A 19,327-nucleotide genomic window follows, 5' to 3' on the forward strand; every position below is an offset into this window, starting at 1 on the left:
CAGCCACTGCCACTGTTTCTTTTTGTGGTGGCACAGGGAGAGTGACTGCTGCCAACCCCCCTTGCTGCCCAATGCCACTGAAACCTTATGTCTGTGAGCTGCATCTGATGGCTCTGTGGGCCATAGGTCTCTGAACTCTGCTATAGGCAATGAATTTGAAAGAGTTCCCTTTCTGTACTTCCACATGACTTGTTGATGTGGGAAGATGAGAAAACATGAATGAGTTTGCTTTAAATGTAGGTCCCAGGATGGGTTGTGCTTTATTTTGCAGAACATTGGTAGGCTGGGGTAAGGACTTGACCTCAGCAACAAAAGGTGCTCCATCACAATGATTTTTTTACACTGTACATCGCAGAACCCCGTGCCCTTTTCTCAAAGCTGTCTTCTATTTTTTATCTATTTTTTAAAATCTTTTAAGCATGTTTCTGGAAACCATCCCTTCACATGTTTCTTCAGGACCCTCTATTAGATGAATGCATCCATCAGATGCAGGACTCTTTGTCCCCAGCTGCATGTGGGGTGCAGCTAGGACCCAGGGTCATGTCAGGTGTGAGGACTCTCAGCCTAGCTGCATGTGGTCTCCATGGCTGGGAGCCCTTTCAGCAGAGGGGGCTTCCAGCCACAGTAGCCTGCTTTTTTCCGATGCAGGAGGAGCCCAGAATCGGGCTTTCCTTGCACTGGCAATAAGGCAGGGTGGGATCTGATGTATGATCCCACCCTCGCCTCCAGCCAGGCAAATGTGGCATGGCAGGGGGCTCGATTTATGTGGATTGAACATTTGATCCCGTTGTTACTTTACCTACACATGTAGAGTGAGCCTAAAGTACCACCCCACCTGCCTTCTGCTTGACTCCAGTGACATGGCTAAATACTCTGTAGAGTCTGTGAGAACAATGAAAACACGTTGTCTTTTTTCTTTTTCACAGTTTTGTATCTTTTCTTGCCATTCCTTCACTACAAAAAGGAAAGACATTTTTCAAATTATCTTCCATTAGTATAGGTTCTGTTAACTATGTCTCTGCATTTGGGAAGCTCTTTTTTTCCCTGGTATAGGGTTAGTGGCTATCTTTGGTTTCTGATGTACGGGGACAGACGTTTGCAGGTGGAAACCTGCAGGCTATCCTTACATTGGAGGATGTCATGCTGAGGTATCTCCAGAAGCACATGGTATAAAGTGAGGGCTGCAGTTGATGGGCAAGCAGAAGAGTGATCGGGAAGGAGCTTGTGAAGTGCGGGGTGAAGATGTCAAGTTTGGTCACAGATCTGAGTTTTTTATATAGAACGAATAGCATTAGCGACACGTAGGGGGTGCTTGGTGATTGGCTGTTGGGGGACCCTCCCCCCCCCCGTTGGCGATCTGGTGCCCCCCCAGACTCGGGAGGCACCAGTCGCCCATGACTAATAGAATATTAACTGGAGATTTAATGATTTATATCTTGAGCATTCTCTGAGGGGAAGAGGATAAATGTAAAGAGAGTGGACAGATTGTCCACTTGGCATGAGATACTTTTATCTGGAATTAGCTAATTAAAAGTCCCTTTTTAGTCCAGTAGTAAGGATAATCTTCAGACAAGAGATCTGAACTCCTCAGTGGGCACATCTGCACAAGATGTTTATTGTGCAGTAGCCTACTACCACTGCACAGTAGCATGCCTGTCAAAAGCCAAGTTGATATGCCACTGCTAGTGTTATTAAGCTACTGGCAGTAAGCAATGCTGTAGGAACAAAGTTTGGTACCCAGGGCAAAACCTGAAGTGGCAGCCCACCCTCACTCTGCACACAGATCCAGGGGGCACATGCCTCCCCATGCATGCCTGGGAGTGCACGCAGTGGCAGGAGCCACTCTTCCCCCGTCTTTGCATCCCCCCAAAACAAGCCATCTCATGGCTCTGTCCTGCTCCCTGCCCCAACTGAGCAGTGCTTGTTGGCGCCCCATCACTTTAGCGCCCAGGGTGGTCACCCTGTTTTCCGCCCCCCAACCCCTTTGCTACAGCACTGGCAGTAAGCATCACAAAGAAACTGCGCGCCAGCACTACTCTGCAGTAACTAGTTACTGTGCATTTAGTTAGTCCTTCGTTAAGCAAGTACTAAACTGTGTAGTAACTACTGTGCATTAATGAATGTGTAGATGCACCCAGTGAGTACTCTAGCTACTGAGCTATGTGGCATGAGAGGGAGAGAGACGTTTCTTTCATTTTGTAAATGACAATCAAGGTTCCATGTGAATCTAGCCTGAAAAATTTTGAAATGTTTAACTAAAAAAGCTAAAATGAAAATAAAATGAAGAAATATTGACATTTTTAGGGAGCTAAAACTAGTTATTATTTTGATCCAAATTTAGGAATAGTTTGAGTTCTCCCAAGACTGCTTTATTTATTTATTTATTTATTTATTTTGGTGAATGTACAAGTGTCGAAAAAAAGCAATATCTAGCCCTGTTTTAAAGAAGTATCTCATAAACATTTGAAGCACATTCCCTAGAAAGTAGAGTTAGCCCTTTTCTAAGGAGGACTAACTACTGCATCTTAGGACACTAAATAACAGTTAAAAAGACTGAATCTGAACAAATGTTACTCTGCCATGACATTCCCACATAGATGAAGCCTAAAGGAAATTAGTCTTACTTAAAGTTGATGGAACTTGTGCTTTTTAATTAGGTGCATTATGTACCATAATGCACACCATATTTCTGTTGAAACTTTTGTATACATAAAATCTAGAATATTCTAGCCACTATGTTGGCTTAGCAGTCCAAGCAAGCCCAGAGTTTTAAAGATTAATCTTTTTGGCTTTCTCTCATCTCTACTCTTGGTGCAAATGCATTTTTTAAATAGAAGTGACATTATTTGTGATCAGAATATATGAATCCATATGTCACTCTTCAATACTGTGTCAACAGCCAAGAGAGATACAAGCAGATTTTAGAATATTATGGAAGACAGCAGTAACTTAATGGAAATTACTCTTTAAGGATACAAAATACCTATTCCTAAACATTATAATGCCACCATGTAAAATAGATTCTACCCTTTATTAAAAGGAAAGGAGGAATGTTACTGAAAATCACTTTCCTGTACCTTGAAACAAAATGCAGTGGCTTTCCTATAAAAAAATAAATAAATCAGAAGTACTTACATTTAGTTTTTGTGAAGTAGGGTTGAGATATAAGATGAAGCAAGCAATATTTCTGTCACTTATGATTATTTTTTTCCCCCTTGGCTTATGCTTGTAAGAATGAAAATGGAAGTAGGCTGAAAAGCTTTCAGAATGCTGTCTGAAATTTGCTGAATCACAGTTCCTCCACTCGACTGTGCACACCAATATCAGCACAGTGGGGATTTCCTCAGTACTAGGGACTCAAAACCATATGCTATCAAAGCACTCCCTGAAAGCAGATTGCTCATACTAGTACAAAATAGTTGCACTCTGATATAAATGATAAATATATACTGTCACAGTCATGATTAAGGCTTAAATGCTCTTTTTCATGAACTATCAGATATAAAATCCTTTGAGGTACATTTTACAGTTTTCTATTCATTTTCCACTCTTAAGGTTTAATTCTGAACCTGCAGATGCCCTATTTAACTTCATTGTAGGAGGATCAGGCACGAGGGAAGCATTTCAGCCTGCCGAGAGAGTAAAGTCATAGTCAACATGTTGTATAGCCTGAAACATCTCAACACAGCTTCTTAAGCAGCTTTGATGTTACAGTCTATCTCAGCTGTGTGCTATTTCCTCATCTAAGGGAAAATTAGTGCTGTTGTTAGTAACCTAAAGTAACTATTGCACAAAGTTCTGATTGAACATTAACTGGTGTTTAAAGGGCATACTGCAAGAAAGGCTGCTCTCTGTCCCTGTCTTAAACCTGTGCAACTCCAATGGCTCTGTTAGCAAAGATGGGCTTTTATATATTTTCAGAAGAGCTGTCATTCTCTCTCTGCTTTTGTGTCTATTTTATCCCCTTTGCTTCCTTTGGGTGCTTGTACATGGGACAGGGGTCTAGTTTTCCCAAAATTGAAATGATGGGTTTTTAATTGCTGGGTTTTTAATTGCGTTGTTTAAAAACCCACCGTTTCAATTTAGGGACTCACATGATGTCACAGTGTGTCATCGCCCCCCATCAGCTCACCTGCCTCCCCTGCCTCTTCCCCCTCCTCCCCCCCCCCCCCCCCGGGCAGGCTCCACCAAAAAAAAAAAATGCGGTGAGGGGCCCCATCCTTCCCCCTGCTCTGATCCTCTCCTGCAGCAGTGGGGGCCAGTTGCCAGTGGGCTGAGTGGTTCCTGAGCTATGGGGGACCCCAGTCCTTTCCTCTGTGGTGGTGGCACCCCCCGGGCAGTACCTGTCTGCTAACAGCCCACCCGGGTGGTCCCAGGGGGCACTGCTACTGCAGAGGGAAGGTCCAGGGTCCCCTGCAGGGACTGCTTGGCCTGCCGGCAGCTGGCCCCCCGGCCACGGGAGAGGCAGGTAGGCTGCAGCATCCTGTGCACTGTCCCTGCTGTGTTCCTGCCACCTGGGACTGCCTGGGAACAGCTGGCTTGCCCCTGTGGCAAGGCGGCAGGAGGGGGCTGGGTGTGCTGGCAGTGGAAACGGTGCACGGGGTGCTGGAAGCCCACCAAGCCCAAGCTACCCCGTGCGCATCTGGGTGTCCAGCACTCCGTGTAGCTTTGCGCTTTGTGACATAGCAAACTAAAGTACCTCACATGGATTTTACCTTGCTACGTAACAAAGTCATTTAAAGCTAAATATACTGCCGAACATGTACATCATCATGAAATCTAAGTGAAATGTGCCGCCAAATGTGCAAACAGCAACATCATTAAAGTGGTGCCAGAGGGCAATTAAGCTGCTTTAATAGCCACTTTTGTTGCATGGAGAAGCACACCTTGTCATTTGTGCAGGCATGGGGTACATCTGGCCTTATAAAGGGAGAATTTGGGGAAGCTCTTGTTCATACATATGTTTTTAAAAATACCACTAAAATACTAATGTCATGTCATGCCAACTGAATGTTTTATGTTCCTCACATAATGCTAAGAATTTATTATAATGATCTATGCTTCAGATTAACCAATCATAGCAAAGTAATAAGTTCATAATTAATAGGAATTAAAAGTGCCTAGAAAATGGAACTGAGTATGGGCCTATGTGTGCGCTAACCAGTGGCTAAGTTTGGGAAAAATTAAAAAACTTGCGCTAGGTTCTAGCAAATGGATATAGCCGAGTTGCATGTGATTCTTTGAGTCTGTGCAACACCTTTCCCTTTATCCTGAATTCTGATTCCTGGTTGTTAGTATTCTCTGTTCCTTAAGAGGACTGAGAAACTGAAAAATGGGTCTATACCTTTTGGTTTTTAGTTTACAATGAAAGTCTGAGACTTTGAATGTTATTTGTATTAAAGAAAAATCATGAGTCTGTCTTAAAGCACTTTTGGGAGGTTTCCTCCATTGTAGCTGTAGGAGGTAGATCTTTCAGTGGTGGCATCTTAAGGATGAATAATAGTATAGTTTACCAGTGAGTCATCTAGATAAAGGTAAAAGGAGCTCCTCCAAAAAAGTGGCAGACTATCATCTTTGTCAATCTGCATTCATTTTATAACTGGGTCTTATAGTGAATATACAAAACACTTGTGTATTTACCGCCTAATTTTTAATTCCACCTCAGAACTAAGAGTTCTTTGGGACCATGTTGGCCTCTGTTAGCTGCAGCCTGCCTTCGCTGAGACTTGGTTCAGTCCTTGCTGGGCTCCATGTGCATACTGAGAGGCACTCTGACAATATTAGGTAGACCTTGTGTATCAGTTCTTGGTCACGTCTTTCTGTACCTATGTGATGCTGCGTGCTAGACTACACTGTTCAGATGCATGCAGCTATGGTTACAAACCATCGTTTGCCATAGGTGTATTTGATAGAGGGAAGCATGAGTTTTCCCTCACGTGTGAAAGCTGTGAGGGCAGATCAGACTCTGAACTGGTGTGTAAGTAGTCAAAGCCACCTCTCAGCTATGCATTCCTTGGACTTTATGAGCACTTGAGTGGACGGCCTTAACAGATGCATCTCTCTGCACCAGGAGTGAGAAATCAAGGACTCAGGCTATCTTTCAGATAGGATGTCCGAAGATTGACCTCTCTTACTTTCTAGATCATCAAGAAGTGCTGGATCTTTTGATACAGGGGGAATTTGGCTGGATTTATTGTCCAATACATTTTGTTTCATGGTCAGGGAAATTCTTACATACTTTTATGCTTGCACCTCCTGTATGAGATGAAACAGCTCTTCTCTAAGTGATTTTCCTGACCCCAGACTGACCAAGTGAGGGAGGAGATGTCCCAGCACAGAGGGGAAGTGAGGGGGGACTGAAAGGGGGAAGGGAAGATTCTTTCCTGTTTGTGGGACTTGGTTTCCAGCTGCTGCTCTTTCTGTGGGGTAGGCCTACCCGGTGGTGGAGGGAAGGAGGAATTAAATTAGTTGGATGCGGCTTGCGCAACATCCGTATAGACTGGGTGCTTTATTGGGTTTTTTTGGCACTTTTATCTAATAGTGATTGAACCAGCTATTAGATAAAAGCACCAAAAAGCCCTGCTAAAGCACACGATCTATACAGACACTGCAGAGCCAGGTTGAACTAAGGCACAGCTTCTTCCAGTAAAGCATGGGGGTTTGGGCGGGGGTGGGGGGGAGGAGTTAACATCTATACGCAGCAATATATTTAGCTAAAAAACTTAAACTTCATCTTTTTAGGTCCATCCCAGCATTTAGTGAAACAGAAGGACACAACATTGTAGTACCTGCTTGTTTGGATTCACATATACTATGAACGAGGAAGGCAATCTTTAGATTCTCTTCAGCTAAAGAAGAGCCAAAATGAGGCTGTGAAAGCCTGTCTTGATCAACCTCTAGCGTGGAAATCCATAGATTGGGAAGGAAAGAAGAGAGATGTGGGAACCCTTGTAGGTCATTTCTCACCTATTTGTAGGCTTATTTCTTAAATTCAACATTCCTCATCTTATTTAAACTTATAACAGGTCCTCTGAGAAAACAAAGAATATGTCAATATATATCAAATGTTTCTGAGAGTAAAAAAAGTAGGCCTTTTTTGCCAGACACAGTATAACATTGAGACCTTCTTATATGCATTATAAGAATAAAAACCCTCACAAACCCAATGTGCTATCATTTGGCATGTCTCTTTCAACTTATTGGCTCTTCAAAGACAGCTCTTTCCTTCCCTACCCCCACAAGACAGGGTTATGGTCTTTGTGGGATAACCTGCCCTAGTGTGAATGCAGTTCTAGTGATATAAGTGTACTTTTCTATATAGATTATTCCTCTTAAAAGAGGCAGATAGTTGAGCTGTTTCACATAACTTCCTTCATATTGGGGACTGTGGTGGTATAGCTTTTCATTTAGGGGCTGTGTGTGGGGTCTTTTGTTTGTTTAACAAAAACAAAACAATATACTGAATATACTGGTACAAAGTGGTGTGTAGATGAGACCTTATGATGGCAAGAATGTTTAGCAAGGTGTGTGCCTGTTGCAGACATGGACAGCTAATCCATTTTATCTTCATAAACTTGGGCGAGTGCTACGTGGTTGCAATTTAAAACCAAAATAAAATTATTAGATTGAAAGTAATTGGAAGAATTTTTGTGAGCACTTCATTTTTGAGGTGTTGGTGGTTTAGAAATAGAGGTATCCATGAGGAATTAATTGGGATTAAATTCTTATTATAATTAATAATGCATATGGTATTTTTCTCTTAAGGGGAAAGTAAGTAATATTGTGTTTATTTTTTAATTTCAGTTTATTTGTGTAATTTTATTATACCCACCCATGTAGTTTCTTACTAATATACATTATAATGAATTTACCTTCATAACAACCCTGTGAAACATGTACTTATGGTATGGATACCATCAATTTAGGATAGATGGCTTTTAGAAATCTAAATATTGTTTCTGCTTTCTGAGCATTTCTATACTTCTTTTGTTCGGTGCAGAGTGCTATTGCATAATATCAGTGAAGACTGAAGAATATAAATCAAGGAACACTGAGAGATGTCAGGCTTGATCAATAGGCCTTTGTTTTCTGCTTGATATAGCCATGTATTATCAAATGTACAAAACCTAATGAGTCTGAATCTTCACTGCCTTGTAACTTGTGTATTAATTACATTTGTACAAAATGAGTATAAAACACCCACTCTCAGCCACATGTAGAATCATCTGTATGCCATTTTATAGCTTTGATTCATATCTGAACTGTGTTGACTGTCTTTAGGGATAATAGAAACTCACTTTTTATATAACTAGATTGAATTTCCCAAATGTGATGGGTTTATAATAAAGATTACTAGCATAACTACTCTACTTTTTTATTTATTCTAATAAAGTAAGGAGGTTTATATGAATATTCTCTCAAGACAATGAAGGAGCTCCTAGACTTTATTTGGTGTAATTATGAGATAGTTTATACAAAATTACCATGGTTTCCTGTTCCACGGAGCAGCAGTAACCAAAAGTTGTGCAGTGCTGGTGGTGAAGGGTAGTTTTCCCCAGTGACTTCATGTTTCAGAATGGTGACTTAACCTTGAAAAATAAATTCCCTTCTCTTTATTGGAACTCTAGGACTTTTAAAGTGTTTAGAAATTTAGTTGTTACTGTTCATACTTAACATTTCTGGTTTTACTGATTTATTGTTTTCTCAACAGGTAGAAAAAATGAGTGGACGGGACCTTCGAGCATTCATTACAACTCACAGGACTAGTGATATAGGTATATTTACACTGTACGTTTTTATGTTTCAATGTAATTATTCTATCACTAAATGAAAAAATGTGCTGACAATAATGCCTGATGGCAAGTTTCACTACTCAAGATGATCTAATGGTAGAGACTGGAAAGAAGGAGCCTTATCTCACAGATCCTTCCTTTATGGAACTCCCATATAAGTCATTGGGTGTTCTGTGCATTGAAATTTTGCAGAATTGGGCCAAAAGTTCAAATATTTTCAGTCACACTTTAAATGTACCTAAGCTTTAGTTGTATCAAAAGGTTAGATAAGCACTTGTCAAGGATAGTTTAGCCAGGGATTGTTTACTCAAAGGGTTGTTCCCTGAGTTCCCTTGCAGCCCTATTTTTTTTTCTATGATTTTATGAAAAGATTATTCATGTTGTTCATGGCCACCTTCTATATTTTTTAACTACTTTTTTGCAGGCTTTGGGATCTTGCATACATGGTGCTTTAGGCATGTATAGCATTTAAGAAAGATGATGCTACGTGTCCAAAGGTTTTTTTTTCGTAGACACTGGGGCTGCAAGGGACCTTGGAAGTCCAGCCCCAAGGTCTTGTACTTCACAATTCTGAACTACTCAATTCCTGGGTAGATCTTTACTGAATGAGGTAATAAATATTCCTTGAAAGAATTAATACTGGAATATGATTAAAAGAAGGAAAAGGTGGAGGTCTATGAAAGCAGTTTTAACCCTGCCTTCTGTCATATAAGGCTTCATGAAAGATATGGGGAAGAAGGTCATGAAGGAGTGAGCTATTGTGGAAAGCATAATAGTGTTCTGATCTGTGGGAATGGCGTCAGCGTCCAGCTGACTATTTTCCTGATCGCTTAAATGTACCGAGAGAAGAAATTTTCAAGTTAATAGTGTGGGGCATGCAGACCAGCCACAGGCTGGCCCATGAGGCCCCCACAGTTCCAACACTGGCAGTGGGGAAGAAGTGGCAGCATTAATTGCTGCAGAACTCCTAGAGCCATGACAATTAATGCTGTCATCACTCCCCCACTGACAAATTTCCAGATTTGTGAAGAGCCTTACGGGCTGGATGACTTGACTCCATGGACCAAATCCAGCCCTCAGGCCATCCTTTGGGCACCACTGCTATAGAGGGAGAATATTTGAACAGGGCATATCCAGAGTGATCCATCCCATGTTGTAGTCTCCCTGGCATCAACCATCATTGGTTTAAGGATGTTAGTGGATAGAGCCTTGACTGTTCTATTTAAGAACTCCCAATAAATCTGTCCTCCATGAATTTCTCTAATCCCATTTTGAATCTGGTTCTGCTATTTACACCTACAACACCCAGTGGTAATGAATTCCGCAAGCTAACTATATGCTGGTTTGTTTTAAACTAGCATCCTGATATCTGTAGTGGGTGCCATGTAATTATAGTGTTTTAGGATCTGGTGAGTAATATTTCCCTATCCACTTTATCCACATCCTTCATGATTTTATAGACCTCTTGGCCATTCTCCTTTTCAAAGGAGCCTTTTCAGTCTCTCCTGGTATGGCAGTTGCTTCATACTCTTAATCATCTTTGCTGTCGTATGCTTTTTACTATTTCCAATTCTACTACTTCCATTTTTAGCTGTGAAGACCAGAACTTCTTAATATATAAAATAACTATATATTAAATAGTTTTCAGGCTTCATGTGAATGAAGTATTTCACTTGAGTCCAACATGTAAAAAAGAAAAAAAATGTTTTTCCACAATTTGGATTGATTTTTTTTTTTTTTGTATGTGTATTTGAAAAATAGATAATCTGGTGGTTCGTATGAAAAATGGTCTTTGCAGCCGGAAGTATAAACCTGTTGACTATAAACAACTGTATGCGCTTACTGAAGAAAAAAAAATAGCATCAGTTAATATAAAATTAAAGGTAAGGATTTGGGGGCATCTTTGGGGCTTTTTTCAGACTTCTATTTCAAATAGCATTGCATTTTATGGAGTCTAATCATCTTCTAGCTATTTTTCATTAATTAAAGTATATCTAGAGGCTTGTAGTGCAGGCTGGACCCATGGTAAAGCACTGTACATAAGCATAAAGGCAATCATTGCCTTGAAACTTACAATCTAAATAAATATTAAAAGACACACCTATGTAAAATAGCCTGCTGGGGATATTGCTAGTTCTTCAAGCACTAGTCTCAGAACCAATCTTAATATTTTTTAAAGACTTTGGAATAAAGCGTTGATGTGTGCTAATTAACCTTGCTGATTAAAGGCATTATCATTGAAAGTGAGGAGGATTGGCATATCATACAATAGGAAATGGGTAACCTTGAGAACTGCTTTGAGGAACTTGAGTGTTGCAAACCATACAAAATGCAAGATCATGCAATTAGGAACACACAACAAGAATTTCTGATGTAAATTCAAGGTCTCATCAGCTGGAAATAAGACTGGGCATATTGGTTGTTCAGGTGGTCCCTTTCAGGTATATATCCCATGTTCCTATGAGCAGCAGTCAAAACACATGATATTCTAATAAGGGATTTGAAGAAAAATAACATAGTTGCTTTGCATATATTTATGGAAACTTCTCATGGGTAAGCATTTGCATGGGAAAGTGTGAAATTTTATTAAGGAAAATTGGCATCATTGGCAAGGCAGAGTTGAGAGTGGATGATTTGATACCACATCAGAGAACGATCAGTTGGGTCATGCATAATGAACAATCTTACAAGTGAAAACAAATATCTATTTGTAGTGGAAAAGGCCAGCTGTATAAGGAGTGGGATGGTAGTCAAGGGATAAACCAGGAAAATAGACATGGCAGCAGAATTTTGAATAGAATGAGAATTGAAATGGAACAGGATGGTATTTGGAGATAATGAGAACCTGGACTAGAGTTTTAGCTCTGAGGAAAGACTGAATAATAGAGATGATGTAGATGAAGTTCAAAAATCTGCACGTGTCTAGTCCAGTATTCAAGCACTATATAAATTAATGAGAGCCATATAAAGAGCCATAGAGATCATATGGGTTAAATAAAGAGTACTGCAATGAAATATTTAATTAAACATATTTACAATATGTTAATACATGGTCTACTTGCCTACATACTTGCAAAGTGGTTTCTAGCAATTTGGTACCAGTTACAACAGCAACAAACTAAGGGTCATGTATAATAAGTACAGTATAACCTCAAGGGCTGTGCGAAGCTTTGGTTGCTAATTCAGTTTGGCAGAGATTCAGTCCGATTCGGCAGCCAAATCTGAATCAAATCAGGAGACCCTTTAATCTCTCCAAATTGAATCGGAACCCTCCAAATCAGGTCAGAGAGATTTGGAGAGATTCGATGATTCATACATAGACACAGCTTTAAATGTTTTTTCTACATACCTCAAGGTACCAGGCAGCTTGTGAATACTGAGATGCTGGGGCAGATGGAGCATCCCATGGGAGCGTGGAAGGGAGGGGTCCCCAGCGCACTTGGCAGTGGACCCAGAAGTGGACCAGAAGCTCTTCTGGTCCACTTCTGGGTCTGCTGCGGAGTGTGTGGGGGACCCTCCCCCTGCTGCCCTGCTTGGCAACTGGTGCCTCCTGGGTTTGGGGGGGCATCTGGGGTCCCCCCACGGTTGATCACCAAGCCAGGGGCTGTGGGGGGTCCCCCAATGCTTCGGCAGCAGACCTGGAAGTGGACTGGAAATAGTTCCAGTCCACTTCCAGGTCCACTGCTGAGCATGCGGGTACCCCCTGCACTCCTGTTGGATGTTTCATCTGCCCCTGCATTGCAGCGTTCACAAGCCGTGCCTGGTACCTCGAGGTATGTAGAAAAGACATTTAAAGCTGTGTCTATGACTGAATCACTGATTCTTTGAATCAGCATCGAATCTCCTCCCCCGGTCTCTTGCCTAACTGGGGAGTGCTAGCTGTGAGGGGGTGCACCAGTGCTCTCAGGGTGTGCATGTGCACCCCCTGCCTCCCGAACAATAGTCTAATTTCAGAGTAGAACCATACTTTTAAGGCCTGAAAAATTTCTTTCTCTTTGGTTGTATATCAGAAGGCTTTGTTTGCCTGCTCTCTATCTTCCCTAATATTTTGTGGAGGAAATTCAGATTTTGATTAACTACCCGCCTCAAGAGACTACAAAAATAAGTGTAAAAATAGTGGCAATAGTACTTGCCCAACTATGGTGATATAACATGGTTTGTTCTTACTTGTGAGAATAGCTCCTAATCATGTTACAGCTGGAATAAAAATGTGTTTAGTCAATAGAACTCTATCTTACCTAAAGCACTTCTTCAATAACGTGGTTAGGTCTCTGCTACACAGTTCCAACTAAAGCATATTATAGTACTGCAAGGCCACAACATGGCTTTTAAATAGTGTTATGCTTAGTTTTTAGAATCTGTTATGAAAGCTCTTTTATGCTAAACTGTATTGAAAAGTCTTTGTCTTGTACTCAAATCTAGGTGAAATGGGTGAGAATGAACATTCTCGACTTGATAGGACAGTGTTCAAATATGTATCTGTTTGATATGTATCTTGGGAAGAATTTCAGTTTAGCAGGAAAAAAGCACTTTCTCTGAAGAGACAGAGAATTATGTCAAATGCCATAAATAGTTACCTTTTTGAGAAAAGGTCACCTTTATGAGAAAATGTTTTTAATCTTGGGAAGAGGATATAAATGCCTTTGTGGACTCCTTCAAGGCATTTGTTAGTATTTGTTGGTGGTGTTGCATGGCTTTCCCTTCCTTCTTTTGTATTCCATATTTGCGCTGAAGAATCCAACATAAAAATTCCAGTACAGAAATACACAGCAGTGATAATTCCTTGTGAAGGTAAGGCTGTTTGTAGTAAGTGGTAGTCTCCTTGATGAAACAACTTGAAAATATTAGGTTCATGGAACTATTGTTCTGAGACACCGTGCTGCAGAAGCAGCTGCCCACCAGCCTTCCTGTGGGAGAGCAGAAATCTGTCTTCACGTGTGAATCTTGGCCTACGACCTGCCCTTGTTGTCTTATGTTTTGGCCTAAGCTGGTCCTGATTTCTGATTCTGTTTTCAGGCACAATCCACAAAAAAATGAAATGGAATTTTGCTTAAGAATTGCAGATGCAAAACTTAGAAGATGAAAAGCTTGAAAATTGCAATTTAGAAGTTCATCAAAAGAATGTTATTAAATATAGTATATTGCCTAGCAAAAACCCTATGGTTTTATGTTTCATTTTTGCTTCTGTAATTTAATTGAATCTTTTGCTAATGCTATTTATTAAACTTTAATGATCAGAATATATTTGGTATAGATAAGCTTTCCAATACGGGTGCCTGATACCATCCCCAAGGCCTCAAGACAATATTACAAAATGAAAAGCAATGTGAACAGAATTGTTGATACTAAATGTTTGAACAGAAGCAAGAATACCTGTCTTCAATATAATATTGCTTCCTTTAATGTTACAGGTATAATTTATCCAAAGAGTTGGCAGATATTTCTTCCTAGGCTGAACAAAATTCTGAGTTCAGTCAAGCTTTAAAACTAAATGTTAGTGTTTATGTCCTGGTATTTTATTTTTCATACGTCTGTTCCAGTTGAGTAGGTAGTAAAAGTTATACACTGAAAGCTCTATAATGGCTAAAATATTTCCCACTTTCTCTTTCTTCCTTTGCACTCCAACATTTGGTTATTGGTTTAATTCCTTCACTGATGGAGATAGACAGGATCCAAATATACAATATGACAAGACGGTTATTGACCATGTAAGAAAAAGTAAAATTCTCAATTTTTCTATGTGTAGAAAACCCAAACTTGTGGCAGTCCTATGGAAATGTCAGTGGTGATATAGTCATGAAAATGTTATGAACATATTGAACTTTATTTGTGAACAAGTTTACTTTGAAACTAATGGTGAATAAAATAAATGTAAAAAATCCATTTGAGGATGCTTTTTTTAAATCATAGAGTTTGCTGACACATTTTCCTTGTATTAAATGTTATGATTGTAGAGGTGTGACTTTCAAATACTTTATTTGGGAAGTGGTGAAAATTTTTTTTAAAGCAAAAACTTTAATTAGGATAAAGAGAGATTCTTGCTAAATCAGAAGTGTTATAAGTTAATTGAACAATATTGTAAAACAGAAGTGTTCAAACTCTTTCATACTGCAGTTGTGTTTTAAAAGAAATTGTCTTACGGACACCTCAGTTCCCCTTCACAATCCTGTGACGTCTTTATGGTATCTGCAACAATTCTTTACACAAAACTATGGTGGAAAGGCAGTATGGATGAGGCGTGGGTGTCTGCTCTGTTCAGTAATTCTGCCATAAGTGACCTATTACCTCTTGTAACTATTTATAAAATAGGGTAGGAGTTAATATTTTACTACCTTCTGAGATACATTCATAGCCCTTATAAATCTTTAACTCATATCATCATGCTGAGCTCACAGTACCTTTTGTTACTTGCAAGAGTACTTTCATTAGTATTTTCTTTCACTTTCTGGCTGAGTCAGAGGAAGAAGTAAATCGGGCTTCCTAAGTGAGAGGAGATACAACCCTAATGATGGTAGCTTTCCAGGCTCTGTCATAGCTTGACTGATGGAAGAGGTGTGTGATTTTTTTGACCAGCTAACTCTCCTTAAGGAATATAGGGCTGTTGTGGTAGAGCTTGGAAACAGGCTTTACTACTCTCCTAAGCACACTGAACCCTCTTTCCTGTACAGTTACTGTAGCTTCTCCTTCTCTTCCACACTCCCCTCTCCCCTTATGCTGTACAACACAAGGAGATGGGAGGGGGGGGAGGGAATCCTCTCAAGTGCTTCCAATTGTGCTGTATTTGAAAGAAGCAGAGTGGGGAGGGAAAATCAATGGAAAAGTTAATAAAAAAAACTTGAACTTAAAATAAATTAATGCTAATTTAAATTTGATCCCCCAGGTACTAAAAACAAGAAAATGCCAAATGTGTACACTTCTTAAGCACATTCCAGTTCCCATGCAGTACACTTCTCTTGACAGGGAAAAATTCTGTGCCTCTGCAAGAAACTTCTTGCTGGCTGTCATAGATAAAGGGAAAATCACATACCCTAAGCACAGTACTTTGCTTGTTCTCACTAGAATTCAAAACCCTAATTAAACTATATAATTCCCCAGCCATCAGAAAACATACCACATGCTTAATCTGCTTACGTATGGCAACTGGGAGCAGGAGGGGGGGTGATGGGGGCAAGTATTTGGGGGAGGGAAAGAGGGAATGGGGCTGAAAAATAGCATCTGCTGTGTGCAGCTGTGCATTTGTGATCGTGGTGGCAAAAGGAAGACACCACTTCTGCTTTATCCTGGGTGGCTGGCCATGTCCCTACACTGCTGGGTTGTAGGGTTCTTATTTGCTCACATGCATAACCCCATTCATTTCAATATGACTACTTGACTGAGAAATGATTACAAACATTAGTTTGCCCTAAATATGATGAAACAATATGATGTAAATTGACTTTAAAAAGTGACTCTCTGTTAAAAAATAATGTTAACTCAGGTGTGTTTTGAAGGATTTAAGGCACACAAGGTTCTTTGGGTGAATCTGATATCTTTTATTAGACCAACTTAAATCGTTGGAAAACAATTATTAAGCAAGCTCTCGGGTTCAAAAACCCTTCGTCAGACTAAGGAATGTCTTATGTCCTTAGACCAATACAGCTACAACCTACACCCTTGAAGGAATTAAATCATTGCTAATTAAAAATGAAAATTTTTAGTTTTAAAATAAGGTTTTTACTTAGTAACTGAATGGATGAAAAGTTGTACTGATCAGCAAAGGGCACCAAAGCAGAAAACGAAGAGTTCTTAAATTGTGCTCCGTATTTCAACGTCCTTTCCAAATGATTGGATTTTCATTAATCAAAATTATTTGTTAATTTCTCTTTTGTTCATTGTCATTTTTGTTTTCACCCATTCTTCTATTTAAAAAGAGGAGAGGGGTAGCAAAGAGAGAGAGAAAGGAAAGAAAAAAAAAAAGGACTACTTTTTTTTTTTTAATTCTGCATTTATTAAATTTTTATTTCAGAATGAAAAAGTTTAAGAACAAGCAAACAAACCAATCAAGTCTTTTCAGTAAGAATGATGGGATCTCTGTTATTTAGAAATCTTCTGTGACAGCTCTGTCCTTCAGCAATAAAGTACTCACAGAAGCACACAGGTTCACACAACCTGACATCAAATGTTTCTTTGGGATATCCATTTTATAAACATACTGAGTAGATTTTAATATCTGTTAGCCTTACTTTTGTTTTTTTCACACAGATCAGAAAAACAGAACAAGCTTCCAAAATTAACAAAGAACAAATACTGCTGAAACAGCATCACCAGGTGTGGTGGCAAGAACATAAAAGACAGAGTGAGAACCGGTAAGAGCTAGAGATAATAAAAACAAGACATTGATAACAAAAGAGTTTGGTCTAGATATCTTCCTTCAAGAAATACCATTCAGAAGAAGATAGAGTAACCAGATGCAGATGAGTTTGGTGGGTGACCTTGACTATCCTGAGCTAAGTGACTAGATGTGGGTGGTTAACTGAGTTTGTAGGCATGAAATGTTAAAGGGAAAGGGAAGATGGGCTATGGAAGTCTCATAGCTCAATATCTGACCCTGTCCCAACTCTGAGCAGCCTGGAACCTACTAGGATATTGGCAATCCTTGGAGTCTACTTCTTTTCTAAGGGTAAAATTCTGAAAATGCAACTTGTGTTTATATCAGGGCGTGTAATGCTCATCACTCAAGCTCCAGGACAAAATTTAGTCATAACAGCTAATTGGTGTATGAGCTCCTGCTGTAGCTACACTGGCTAATTTTATTTTAGAAGCTATTTCCTCATCTTGGTGGTATTTTTACATTTTTATCTAAATTTTTTCCCTTAAATTTTATATTCAGTTTCCTGCTACCCTTACTATCAGAACGGTAAGGCAATGGGACAATATATCCAGGGAAGTTGTGGAATCTCCTTCTTTAGAAATTTCTCAAGAAGAGGCTGGCTAGGCATGATAGGGATGGATTAAGAAAAGGAATCCATGAAGGGGGATGGACTAGTTGACCTGTGGGTCATTTCCAAACCTGTGATTCTATACAAAATGCCTATAGAATTGGACCACTCATGGCTTCATGTGTTTTTTGGGCTGAACTTTATCCCCATACTCAGCTGATTGGTAAGATCACATTTTAAGTGCTGGTAGTGTCCATAGTTTCATAGTTGGTAGGGTTGGAAGGGACCTGAGCAGATCAAGTCTGACCCCCTGCCATGGCAGGAAAGAGTACTGGGGTCAAACAACCCTGGCGAGGTGTTCATCCAGCCTCCTTTTAAAGACCCCCAGGGTAGGAGCCAGCACCATTTCTGTTGGAAGTTGGTTCCAGATCCCAACCGGCCTGACCGTGAAGTAGTGTCTCCTGATATCTAGCCTAAATCTACCCTCTGCCAGCTCATTATTTCTTGTCACTCCTGGTAGTGCTCGGGGGAAGAGGGACTCCCCCAATGCCTGCTGGTCACCCCTGACCAGTTTGTAAATGGCCACTAGATCCCCCCTCAGCCTTCTCTTGTGGAGGCTGAACAGGTTCAGGTCCCTTAACCTCTCCTCATAGGGCCTGCCCTGCTGACTCCTGATCATGCGGGTGGCCCTCCTTTGGACCCTCTCCATGTTGTCCACATCCCTCCTGAAGTGAAGCGCCCAGAACTGGACGCAATACTCCAACTGCGGCCTGACCGGTGTCACATAGAGGGGGAGGATCACCTCCTTGGACCTGCCTGAGATGCATCTGTGGATGCATGACCAGGTATGGTTGGCCTTTTTGACTGTGTCCCCACACTGTCTGCCCATGTTCATTTTGGCATCAATAATGACTCCAAGATCCTTTTCTGCCCCTGCACTGACGAGAAGGGAGTTCCCCAGCCTGTAGGTATGCTGCTGGTTCTTCCTCCCCAGGTGCAGCACCTTGCACTTGTCAGTATTGAAACCCATCCTGTTCTCATCTGCCCACCCCTGTAATCTGTCTAAGTCCAATTGCAGCCTATTCCTCCCTTCTAGCGTGCCCACTTCTCCCCACATCTTAGTGTCATCTGTGAATTTGAACAGGGTGCTTTTTACACCCTCGTCCAAGTTGTTGATGGAGATGTTGAACAGTGCGTGCCCAAGGGCCAAGCCCTGCGGAACCCCACTGCCCACATCCTTCCAGGTCGAAAATGATCCATCCACCACCACTCTCTGGGTGTGGCCCTCCAGCCAACTAGTGACCCATTTGACTGTGTAGGTGTCGACGCCACAGTCCCCTAGTTTTTTAATGAGAATGGGTGAGAGACGGTGTCGAAGGCCTTCCTAAAGTCCAGAAAGACTATGTCCACTGCTATACCTGTGTCTAAGGATTTTGTGACCTGGTCATAGAAGGCCACCAGGTTGGTCTGACAGGACCTGCCTCTAATGAACCCATGTTGGTTGCCCCTAAGCATAATCTCCCCTGCTGGCCCCTCGCGGACACGCGCCAGGATAACGGTCTCAAAAAGCCTACCCAGGACCGAGGTAAAACTGACTGTCCTATAGTTTCTGTAGTG

General features: G+C 40.8%; 1 protein-coding gene across 5 annotated transcripts in view; it reads left to right on the forward strand.

Moving 5' to 3' along the window:
• The window catches only part of CCDC148 (coiled-coil domain containing 148), a 161,405-nt gene that overhangs the window by 15,481 nt on the left and 126,597 nt on the right, over positions 1–19,327 (forward strand). For 2 of the 5 annotated variants that reach the window (XM_019480300.2, XM_019480307.2), the window contains exons 2-4: positions 8,711–8,774; positions 10,554–10,675; positions 17,034–17,137. In XM_019480300.2, coding sequence (XP_019335845.1) covers positions 8,720–8,774; positions 10,554–10,675; positions 17,034–17,137 — 281 coding nt within the window. In that variant the 5' untranslated portion in view covers positions 8,711–8,719. Of the gene's footprint in view, positions 1–8,710; positions 8,788–10,553; positions 10,676–15,238; positions 15,345–17,033; positions 17,138–19,327 lie in introns of those variants that run through there. The other 3 variants (XM_019480304.2, XM_019480306.2, XM_019480308.1) reach the window with 3 other exon arrangements.

The sequence above is a fragment of the Alligator mississippiensis genome, chromosome 4 (assembly GCF_030867095.1).
Source record: "Alligator mississippiensis isolate rAllMis1 chromosome 4, rAllMis1, whole genome shotgun sequence".
In the NCBI taxonomy this organism is placed as follows: domain Eukaryota; kingdom Metazoa; phylum Chordata; order Crocodylia; family Alligatoridae; genus Alligator; species Alligator mississippiensis.